This window comes from Triplophysa rosa, linkage group LG2 (genome assembly GCF_024868665.1).
Source record: "Triplophysa rosa linkage group LG2, Trosa_1v2, whole genome shotgun sequence".
In the NCBI taxonomy this organism is placed as follows: domain Eukaryota; kingdom Metazoa; phylum Chordata; class Actinopteri; order Cypriniformes; family Nemacheilidae; genus Triplophysa; species Triplophysa rosa.
Window position 1 is genome coordinate 25418643 of NC_079891.1, and position 11927 is coordinate 25430569.

General features: G+C 37.5%; 1 protein-coding gene across 1 annotated transcript; it reads right to left on the minus strand.

Annotated features, from left to right (window-relative positions):
* Positions 1 to 233: 233 nt before the first annotated feature.
* Positions 234 to 9260, minus strand: sfrp1a (secreted frizzled-related protein 1a). The gene is made up of 3 exons (XM_057361214.1): positions 8527 to 9260; positions 6024 to 6104; positions 234 to 1624 (listed from the first exon to the last, which is right to left on the minus strand). The coding sequence occupies exons 1-3, from the start codon at positions 9041 to 9043 to the stop codon at positions 1299 to 1301; spliced, it is 924 nt and encodes a 307-aa protein (XP_057217197.1). The 5' UTR covers positions 9044 to 9260; the 3' UTR covers positions 234 to 1298.
* Positions 9261 to 11927: the final 2667 nt, after the last annotated feature.

The following is an 11927-nucleotide window of genomic DNA, read 5'->3' on the forward strand; positions in this document are numbered from 1 at the left end:
TGTAATCTTTGCTGTTTAGATAATAAAACATTACAAGGACATTAACAGTACTGAAATATATATGTTCCAAACTGAAAATTGAGTAATACTAGTGCTTTGGAATCCTGCTACCAATGCCGATCAAGATGTACATGACCAGTTATTTCTTTCTCTGCCAGTTGTTAATATAAAAACTTGTAAGATAACATAAAATTGGTTCTGTTAATGAAAAAACACAGGGTGCAAAAGTCGTAGACATTTTTAGCTCTTTATTTTATATTTGTGCTAGAATTTTATGTACAAAATGATTGCCAACATTAAAAACAGAACAAAAACGCAACTAAGAAACAGTGAAACTAAGAGTGCTACATCAACACAAGATCATTTTGATTTAAAAGACGTTTTACACTATGCGTTCTTTAACTGATTGGTGACATGCATTTTAGCAGAAAGCTGTGGATTATAAATCTCAAGAGGTTTGCAACTGAAATAAAAAAAACTTTGTTTAACCTTTCACCTGCAACATTAACAGCGCTATACAGTAAACAGTAAAGTGTTGGGTGATTAAATGGACATTTCCTGTAACAATGGCATGAAATAAATGACTTACAGTGCAATACATGTTATTAATATGATATAGTTATTACTTACAAAAATATTTGACTGAAATACAAACAAAGCGGTGCAGATATGTTGAGAGTTTTAACACAGTAGCCATGATTTAATATATATATACTTTATGTAGAGTGCCTTGGACAACAAGTTTGTTGTTCACACAGGTTTGATTATAGTTCTATTGATTAGTTTATGGTCACAGTTTAGGTTACAGTATTATTCGGGAAGCTTAAAGCACACTGCAAAACAAAAAACTTCTGGGGTAGTTCACATTAACTGATGACATTCAATATATCTAAAGAAATGTGTAGCTATGCTTACTATGGTATGTACTCTTCTCAGTGTGTACAAATGTTTTGTCAATAAGTTGTGAACATATTGGAGTACCACTGGAATCTGTCATTGTATTTTTTATAAGTAAAATAAAAACACGATCAACCATCAATTTCAGACGAATTGTGATCATTTGACAACACTATGAACAGCAAAATGCTTGTATATACACAAAAGTTATCAGTTGGATTTGGTGGTCATTTGTACTATTCGATATCTCTTCAGTTAAGCAGGACAGATCCCAAGACGAAACACTTTGTATATATAAAATACATGAGAAATATATATAATGTATATAAACAATGAAAAATAAAACAATATTTCGGGTTGCCTGCATGTGCAAGTCCATAAAGTAAGTGGGAGGAGAATGTTTATTTGAAGACATTCTCAAAAGCAGGGCATTTGTGGCTTTTGAGTTTTTTCATGGTCTTTTTGAACTCTTTGCTAGATTTGTCCCATTTGTGAATGCCGGTGAGAAGGTACTGTTTGTCCGCTTTGCGGCCCATGATGAGATATGTGTTTCCAAGATTTTCTAGCTGCGCACAAGGACAGTCGGCGCCATTCTTCAGGTATAGAGTGAGTTTCTTCAAGTCTTTCTTCTTCAAAATGCCCAGCTTTACAGGTTTTTTCTTCTTCTGCAGAATCACCTTGCGATCCATGTTCTCCCGTTTAACCTCCTTGATTTTGGTCTTTATGGCTGTGGATAAAGAAAAAGAGAGAATCAGCTTTCTAAAAGTAACCTTGCCGTGCTAGAAATACAGCTGTAACAGCATGTTTGCTAGTGTGATGTTGCATTTATATAATTCTTTTTAATGTAATTGTATCATTGACTTTGCAATACCGAGACAGCTTTCTATACACAAAGTCATCTAATCCCCAGGCCATGTGCTGGGCTCACAGAGGCCAGGTTTGGTTTGCAGGAGGGTATCGCTGGCAGGTCCCAAACGCCCAAGTCCATAAAAGAGAGATTAGACTGCTAAGTAATGTAGAGGGCAAAAGAGAGATGAAGGAATGGAGAAAAATGAGGAGAAGGTGTAATCAATATCCTTTCTTTCCTGCCAAAGGTCCTAGGGCGAACCCATAATGATAGTGGTCTCTATGTCATGAACTCTGTCAAGTTCAAGAAAGAGTGTGGATATCCATGCAAACCAATCTGCTCTTATTGCAGAACGCTTTTCCCAGGGGCAAGAATGTCCTAAATTGCAGCTTCACTGCCCTCTGCCCCACCAGACGTAACCGGATCCTATAGGTTTTGTTTCGTAGAGTACCTCTCTTATAAGCTTAAGGCCATTAGTCAAGGGTCAAAATTTTTCTAGATGGACATATTGGCGTCAGATGAAATGGTCTCTGTGTTCTCAATTGGTCATTCATCATCACACATCAAAAACGGCAGGATAAAATGTTCATATTACCTAAAGGGTTGTTAAAGAAGCATATGCAATGACTTTTAGTTTCCTTTAGCATTATTTTAAAATGGCAGTTCTGCTTATTTTCTAACTTTTGGTTTCAGCTTCCTTTACATTCTTAGATTTGTTGTAATCTGTTTGATCTGTCAGTAAACTCTCTTTAACCTCTTAATCGTTTTTATTTCCTTAACCTTTCGATACTTCAGCTAAGCATAAATCAACTGTACATGGTGGTCCTGCCACTGGTGAGTCCAAACTTCACACCGCCTTATGGGCGATTTTTTTTCTTGTTCTAGGTTAATAAACGTGTAACATCTTATCAGCTTTAGTGGTCTAATATCAATGACCCACCGTTGAACTTCAGGCACTCTGCCACTTCAAGAAGAATTTGATCCAATTACCAGCCTGATTCTAAAGACCCGTGGAAAAGAGTAGACATCGGTTTAGAGATTTACTTCTAATTATGCTTTAACAACCTGACCAGTCTCCTCTCCATCATTGGTTGTCAGTGGGCAGACCACAATGAAACTAAATCCTTACCCTATCCTGTTGAACCTTGACTTGTATAGCCTCCGCAGCCTGAAGCGAGCGAACGTAACGCTTGATCGTTGCCAAAGAAAGTTGTGTTTGAAATGAAGACCCATACAGAGTGCCCTTTTAAGTCTGAACTTGTTGAGAGAGTAGTTCTTTACACCTAAAGACAGTCATTCAAAGAGCTGCCTGATGGAATGGGTTGTATTTCAGCGAGAAACCCGAAACCCTTATCTCCGTCCATCACACTGCTAATGAATGTTGCAGTACTTCCACAGAATCTTCCCAGTATTATAAGTGCACATGGAAGGGATTAAAGCTTGATCCAAAGTCTATAAAGGGGCTTAGCGTTTGATGAAATAAAAAAATAGCCTGAAGGTTAAAAAATTATCAAGTCGGACTAGAAAAACCCTTGCCTACCTCCCACAACTGCTTTATCTCAGTTCAAATCCAGCTTGAACTACACTGAACTCTCGGTTACAGTCTTACAGTCTCTCAGTCTTACAGCTTATACTTATCGCCACACTTTCTAATAGAGTTAGTGTTTCTAATTCTATCTAGTCAAAGTGATAGTTCACCCAAAAATGAAAATTCTGTCATCATTTACTCACCCTCTTGTCCTTTCAAACCTGTATGCCTTTCTTTCTTCCACAGAACACAAAAGAATATATTTCGAAGAATGTTGTTAACTGGCACCCATTCACTTGCATTGGTTTTGTGTCCATACAATAGAAGGGAATGGATGCCGACGCTGTTCGGTTACCAACTTTCTTTTGTGTTGTGCAGAAAAAAGAAAGTCATTCTGGTTTGAAATGACAAGAGGGTGCGTAAATCATGACAGAATTTTCATTTTTGGGTGAACTATCACTTTTAAGTGTTCTGGGCTTAAAGGCAATCAATAGTTTACATAAATATTTACATAAATCTAGTTTTGCAGGTGAGATGCTTTCCTAATCTCTATAAAACTGATAAGACATGAGTTAACGTGGGTTAACTAGCATCCCACTTCTCAAACAGATTCATTACAGCAAAATGAGTTTACTGACATGATAATGCACACATTCATATGTACAGTAGTTGATGTAGTTGCAACACCATCCTCTATTATTTATGCAGACATTTCTACTTCTAAGTTTACTAAGGTTAATTATATCCTGTGTAAAACATTAAGCAACCATCATATTTCTAAGCACAGAGGCAATGTAATGATCATTTTTTGGTTTTTCGACAGCTTGAGTTGTCCTTATTATTATTAATAGTATTAATATTAGTCCTTCTTAGTCCTTAGCCCGTATTAGTCCTTTTGATGGAAAGAAAACATTTGTTATCATTTCTTATACTGATAAACATTGCTTTTAATTGCTTTTTTAAAACCTATTAACCTTTTGCCCCTGACCTTTGACCTGGTGTCCTCTGTCATTTTATAAGAGACTGATCCACAGCCAGATGTAATGATGCCATTAACTCGGTGGGAAGAATTTAGATTGGAACTATTTGCAAACATGGCACCTGTGACCCAGGCTGAGCTCTCGTAAAGATGGTGCTAAACCATACAGTTTTACTACAGGAACGTTGAGCATGGATCATTGACCACAAGATAGACAGCCAACTAAGTGTGCTAATGCTTTTTTGTTGGACAGAAAAGAGCTGGGAAGGCAATAAAACTCTATATGCCTGTCTGTATACATTTTTTTTTCAACATTCCTGTTATAAAAGGTGATTGTGCTTAAATGCATGACCAGCTAAGCTGTTCAACAAAGTCTTTGGAAAAACAGATGCATTTAAGAAGCACACTTCCTCTGAGACTACTCTATACATTTTATTCAATATCTTTCGTGATTTGCTGCAAAGTCTGTCTTTAGCAATATAATGGATGGGAATTTTAGTACTGAGGTCACAGAGAGAGTGTCAGTGGGGTTGGTTTACATTAAACTGTCCATAGAAAGGCTCCAGCTCTCAAAAGATAGTTTACCCATTTTAAATCATTGAATGCAGCTTTATGGGTTCATTAGAGGCTAAGCAAAACCAGCTTTTGTTTTTTTTCTTCAGAAGCAAGCAGGAAGTCACTCCTGCACTGCTCCCCTTTTGTTGAGGCGACTCCTGCTGTGTTTGGCCTTAATGGCAGCAGTTATAGGCTAATTTAACCGTCATTGTTGTTAAGCATTCTCAAATCTAAAAGTTCAGTCATGCTAAAACTCTAATAACAACCTATATCTGATCTGAAAATGCAAGAAATAATAATTGATAAGCTGTTCTTTGAGAGTTTCATGTGTGAATGTTTGAAAAAAATATGTTCAAAACATTCTAAAAATGGAAAACAACATAAAATATGAATTATTAGTTGGCATCAGAAATGTAATCAAATATGTCAAGTTACAATGGGAATTCTGATTTACCGAAAGGGTAAACTCAAACTTTGCCCAGAAGTCAACCCCTGGGCTGTTGTCACATCCAGACAGGACAGCAAACATCCCAATTTAGAGCTGTTAGTAACAGCCAAATAAAGACTTTAGGGCCTCTGTGAATGACCTCAATTCATTAGTTAAACAGTTGTGGCTTCTCAAAGGGTAATCCAAACCATGACAGAGATTTACAAGGGTTACAACATTCTGCTGCTGCTGTTTTAAGTGTTTAAAACCATCTCATTGTTGTGTGGATTTGGCAGTAAAGACAGTAAAGGAAAATATGTGCAAAATAACAAAATGGTGATCCAATGACTCTAAAAGTGCTTGAATCCCCTCCAAATATAAAAATGCCCCATGAAATGAAATAACATTTTGGCATTCAACATTTATGACTAAACAAGGTTATGATTCAACACTAACACTGGCTAAAGGCAAACTAAACTAAACTAACACTAAATAAACTAAGTAGAGTCCGTGAAAAGTTGAATCGGTAGATTAAACCACGCAAACTCTTTACAGCCATCTGTACAGGGATGTTGGGGAGGTTTAAGAAACAGGTGAGTAGATTCAGTGGGGTTTGGCTGTTCTCTTAAGCTAATAAATGTCAGTCTTGGCTCTCTTGGAAATGCAGAATACAGAACATGGGAGGGGAAGATGGGCTGCAGTGTTGGCACATGCAGTGTGTGAGTGCAAAGTAGCATGCATGTGTGTTTCTGTATCTGTAAATGTGTGATGCATGTGTTGATGTTCTTACCAAATTCACTGGCACACATGTGCTCCAGAATAGCATCCGTTTTCATCTCATGGTCACACGGAGGACAGACTGGAGAGTATCCTGTAAAAGAAAAGACGCTGTCAGTGGCTGTATGGAGAAATTCACAATTGGTATCAAAATCCACAGTAATTGTAACCAAATGTTTTTTTTCTTTTGTCTGCTTTGGAATTTGGTCCCAATTTTTGCGTGTCTGAATGTTTGGAAAGTTTGCAGTTGACTTAGTGCAGGAAAACAATTACAGGGGAGAGATTTTGCTTTGAAACAGAAAGGGAAATGTCATTCGAAGTTATTAAACCTCTTCTATTTGTTAGGCAAGTTTATGGATTTTTTGTCATTCGTACTTTTCTTCTTAAGAGAGCTGAAATACATTTATATTACAGTCACCTTTTATAGAATTATATGTTATAATGAATTTATAATTCTTATGTTTCTGTTTTTAATTCTTTTGTGTTACTTGTATCAAGCCTTTTGATTGAAAATCAATGCCTCGGGGACATTTAAAATAAATTAAAAATAAATATGATCTATGCTATTTACATGTATGTAAACTACTGTTACAATGTAGGCAGATTAAAAAGAATGCAATGCCCCAATAACTAGGGCTGACTGATTAAAACAGTAACACAGTGTCATGAATGCTCCCTAGTCATGGAAACACAAAAATCTCTGAAAAGTCTCTTTAAGATCTTTGAGAGTCAAGCTATTTATCATTATCAAGATTTTCAACAGGACAAAATCAGCTCTATAGTTACATATATTCAGTTTGACTGAAAAACGAAATGAAATGTCTTGTCAGAGCCTGTATGACTCTCTTTCTTCCGAAAATCACAAAAGAAGCTATTCTGAAGAAAGTTGGTAACTGAACAGCACTGGACCCCATTCACATTTATTGACACAAAACCAATGCGTGCCAATTTTAAAGCCATAAGAACTTCTCTTTTTTCTCATGAAAACAGTGAACAAATGGTTTGGGCTCAGAGAGGAGGAAGAGAGGAAATCCTTTCTTCTCTTTTATCTGGCACTGCTTTTAATTTACGATGAATTGATAGGATGAGTTGGTATGAGAAAGAGGATCTAATGTATCTATGTCATTGGGTTAATTTGACCATTATGCTGATAACTTGTAACATCTGACATGGGTTCAGTGTGCTCCTAAAGTTTAACAAGAAACTTTTTCTACCTGCTTTGGGTATTCCAGATCCTATGTCACAATTGTTGTGATTTCTCACCCAGGACTTTGCATCAAAAACAGCAAAATGACGGTTTAAGTACAATGCGTGGTTCAATGTTTTGGAACATGCTTTATTCATTCTAAAACACAACTTTGGAAATGGAAATTCCCTTGTAATTTATGAGGCATCTACATACGCCAGTTGTACTTTCCCTTGTCAGAGGCTTACAACTATAGGGCTCGAGTCTTTCCATAGGAAAACTTTGACTGGTGCCAGATGCCTTGACTTACCTGCTAAAATACACCACGTGACTACAACATCCTAATGTAAATCCTTTTGCCTTGCACAAGCGTTCATTTTTTTCCTGGTGTTCATGTGTGATTTAATATGGAATAGTTACGTTATTTTTGCAACCACTAAAACTAAAAATTTTCTGCTTAGGTACCATCGCTAAATGAAAACAGCTGTTCAAGTCTCTTTCTTTCTTTAAGCTAAAAGAATGATCTTCCTGAATTACCTCATGAAAAGCTGTGTTAACAGTCACAGCAAAGCAGCACAGCAGGGAGGGTTGGCAAGGGTTTTGACATTGTATTGAAATAGATTGACATTTACAATAATAATGGGATTATCACAAAGACATGAATTCATTGTCATTTTGCAATTTACTGTATATTTTTATAAAGAGAAACGGGACAGAAGAAAACTATCCAAATAAAGAGGTGCTGGTGTTGCAAAATAAGACCAAATAAATAGATATGTAATGGTCCTTTGTTGGAACACATCCCAGTGTTGTTCTGGAGCTCAACTAACACACTGAAATCAATTGCTACCAGCTGTTAAACAAGAAAATACTCACATAATAATCTATCATTCTTTACAGAGAAGCTCGGTTTTATGTATTTCAATAAACACGATCTAGAAATGCCAGAAATGTTCCTAAAATCTAACCTCGGTAGAAAAACATGTTGTATATGAGTACCTAGAGGTAACAAAAGGTGCGATAACTCTAGCCGAAAACCCCCAAATGGACACAGGTCCCTGAAATAACACTGCAACTGCCTTTTAAAGCTTGAGGTGTTAGTTCTTACACACAGCAAAAGGTGAAAGGTTGTAAAATGGGTAAAGTAATCCTAAATGTACACACTGTACATTGAAACAAACAGTACAACCTTACATGCCTTAGAAGTGCCACCACTGTTCACTTTCATCATACTTAAACTGAAATACACTGAATTGTGTTGAGACCCATATAAATTACAGCAACAAATCTGTGTAAATGATACTTTTCATATTTAGTAAATCAGACTTACCACTGGGCTTGGAGGCATCTGTTGCGTTAGGTGTACTGATGCACACATCATCTTGGGGAAACTTGTCGCAGGTGAGCATCTCGGGCCAGGGGAACCCAAACGCCTCCATGATAGGAGTGCAGCCATCACGCACATTTTCGCAGAGCCAGCGGCATGGATAGATGGGCCTGTCCAGGCACACAGGAGCGAAGAGGGAGCAGAGAAATACCTGAGTGCTCGGGTGGCAGTTTTTGTGCACCAGTGGTACCCAGCTCCCTGCCTGCTGCTTGACCTCAGCCATAGTCTCGTGCTCCAGTAAGTTGGGCAGAAGCATCTTGTCGTAGCCCACACCATTACAAAGCCTCAGGTCATCTGGGATGCCCACACACTGGGGAGGCTTGTCATAGAAACGGTCACTGATGGGCACATCTGGCTTCCAGACCGCATGGTAGTCGTACTCGGATGTCTGGCACAACGAGACCAGTGGCATTACCAAGGTCATGATTCTCCAAAGAAACCAAGATGCAAGGGAATTCATTGTGAATTCCTGTTCAGGGTCCCCAGTCAAAGCAGCCCCCAAAGTGGTGAGCCTTGAGTGAAATGAAGTCCTCTTTGTCTAGAAAATGGGGAAGAAAGCCAAATACCTCTGAATTTATAAGATTTTGAAGTCAAAGTTTTAAAGTTGTGGAAACTCCACCTCTGAAAGCCCGTAACTGCTGCTGACTCACACGGCACGCTGCCAAGGCAGATTTGCTTGATATGCGCTGCGCTGAGAGACAAGAGGAGACTGAGACCGCCTCGGCGACCAATAGGAAACGTTCAGTACCTTTTGGTTCTCATGTGTCAATCAAAGAATTCAATGACCCGATGAATGAGCCAATATCCCCGCCCTAGTTCGTCTCGCTCCATCTGTGGAAACAGATCCTAATAACTTCATTTCGATAACGTTATTCGGTGCATTGAAATTCATGAGGGAACGCAATGCCACTTCGAAAGACTCGTGCACAATTGCATTTTCCTTGCGAAAATGATCGATGGTTTTTCTACAGTAAGCATATAGTTTAAATAAAAATAAAAAAGGTCGTGAAAACACAACAATCACGCATTGCCTTACTACAGTAAACACACTTAAACCATAATATGTGAAGAAGTAAAACTATGATTACACAAATAATAGCTCGCCAAAGAACGTGCTTTTGAAAAAACAATGGTGCATTTTCAAAAGGGCTACTAATAAAAACAGTAAAACATCCACAAGTAGGCTAGTGTAACGTTACCTCATGGTCAATAAAAACACGCTATCTCAACACAATTAAAACTAACGCTATAAAGCCACCGTATAAAGGATTCTGAATAAAACATACGAACATTTTGCAAGCTGTAGTGTATTTTCAATAGATGCGTTATATGCTCTGTGTTCGAGGTCTCATTTGTGTTTCAACGACCCAATAAAGTTAAGGTGTGAATAGGTAGCTCTCCTCTGCGCAGTTGTTTTGCTAATCACATTGATAAGATAATGAGGTGGACAGCTCAAAGCTCATTACCACCAACTCAATTTAAAACAACACACCGCCATAACAATGCAGTTTATACAGTTGCGTTAATCTGACGAATATTTCCACACTGTGCTCAAGGTATTTACTTAAAGGGGCAGTTCACCCCAAAAAAAATATTCTGTCTTCATTTACTTGTTCCAAATCTGTATACATGTCTTTATTCTGATGAACACAGAGAAAGATATTTCGAAGAATGCTTGTAACCAAACAGTTCTTGGCCACCATTGACTACCATAGCAGGAAAAATGAGGCTACAATGCTCAGAACTGTTTGCTTTCCTACATTCTTCAAAATAACTTATTTTGTGTTCAACTGAACAAAGAAATTCATAAAGCAATTTTCCTATTATGGTGGTCAGTGTTGACCAACTGTTTTGCTACAAGCAAGAATGTAAACTTTGCGGGAACTGTTCCTTTACGTTGATTTTCTTTCTTTCTTTCTTTCTTTCTTTCTTTCTTTCTTTCTTTCTTTCTTTCTTTCTTTCTTTCTTTCTTTCTTTCTTTCTTTCTTTCTTTCTTTCTTTCTTTCTTTCTTTCTTTCTTTCTGTCTGTCTGTTTGTCTGTCTGTCTGTTCAACTGACAAAAATATTTGTTATAATTAATACATGTGTTTATAGTTTGCAGGTACTTTTGTAGCCTATTTGTGTACTCCATATATTCAGACAACAAAGAAACTATTTGACTCCTAGTTCCTTTCACCCTGAGAATCACCACAGACCTGTAGATACATTCATTTATATAGTATAGTTTACACTCAAACCCATTCTTATTCATATGTACTTAGCATGCAAAATGATGTTTCTGAATTTGTCATGAGAATCCGGCCAAATATCTGTCAGCTGAGACTGCACTTCATTTATACAAAGTTAAACAACATGACATGGCCTACATGAGGGTGAACAGATATGAAGAATAAGAGGCTGATAAGCAAGGACTGCTTATCAGTAGTAGCAACATGAACCCCTCAACAGCCTTCGACTAAAGCATTTTTCTGCCAGCACCTTTCCAGAGAATTTCTTGGCTGACTGGCTGACCGGGGAGTTTACGGGGTCTCTTAAGCTGAATAAATGAATGCCTTTTCTGTTTGTATAGCCTCTGGAATTGAGGGAAAGGGATTTGATCAAGCTAATATCACACTGTGAGGTGCCTGCATGAATGCTAATTGAATGGCTGTGAGGGGAAAAGTGACCCAACAGTAGGCCTCTTAACATAACATTTAAACTAACAAAGCAAAACTGCGGTAGTTGTATGGACTGCCCATTGGACCTCATGCAAAGTGGTTTCCTCGGCCACAATGGAGATCATTATCAGTAAAATGCGCATACAGGTATACGAAAGGTCTAATCTTATACTTACCTCAGCACCTAAACACAGCGACTTTTCCTGATTTTAACGAGAATAGATGGTTAAATGCAAGAATGTGATCATGCATAATGGGAGGTCTTTGTCTTTGGTCTTAAAGTTCCACACCCATGTGTGAAAAATAAGATTTCTTAATTGAGTTACTCAACAGATCGCATCATTAAACGAATTCCAAAGAATGCGTTAAGGTATGGAGAAAAACATGAGAAATTCCACTTCATTTATTCATACCTTATTCGACTTCAAATAATTGAAGACTAGACCTAATTAAAAATAATGTTGTCCTGACACCCCCTGGGGATTTCACAAGACTGTAGACTTCATTTAACACCAACCTGTGAGTGCTTGTCTGCATGTGTTGCAAAACCAATTACTAACATTTACAGATAACAGAACTTTCATGTTGAGGTGCCAAAACAGATAGGAAACAGAAATAATTATTTGAGATACTTTTTGCATATCCCATGTAAAGTTATAGCAAACATAATTACTCAAGAAAAAGAGC

What these genes read in the sequence shown, in the direction of transcription:
- sfrp1a (XM_057361214.1), bottom strand. Translation starts at nt 9,043, where the DNA reads ATGAATTCCCTTGCATCTTGGTTTCTTTGGAGAATCATGACCTTGGTA. An exon ending in AGATGCCTCCAAGCCCAGTG is followed by an intron (nt 6,105 to 8,526) that starts GTAAGTCTGATT and finishes TTTCTTTTACAG; the next exon opens with GATACTCTCCAGTCTGTCCT. An exon ending in CATGTGTGCCAGTGAATTTG is followed by an intron (nt 1,625 to 6,023) that starts GTAAGAACATCA and finishes CTTTATCCACAG; the next exon opens with CCATAAAGACCAAAATCAAG.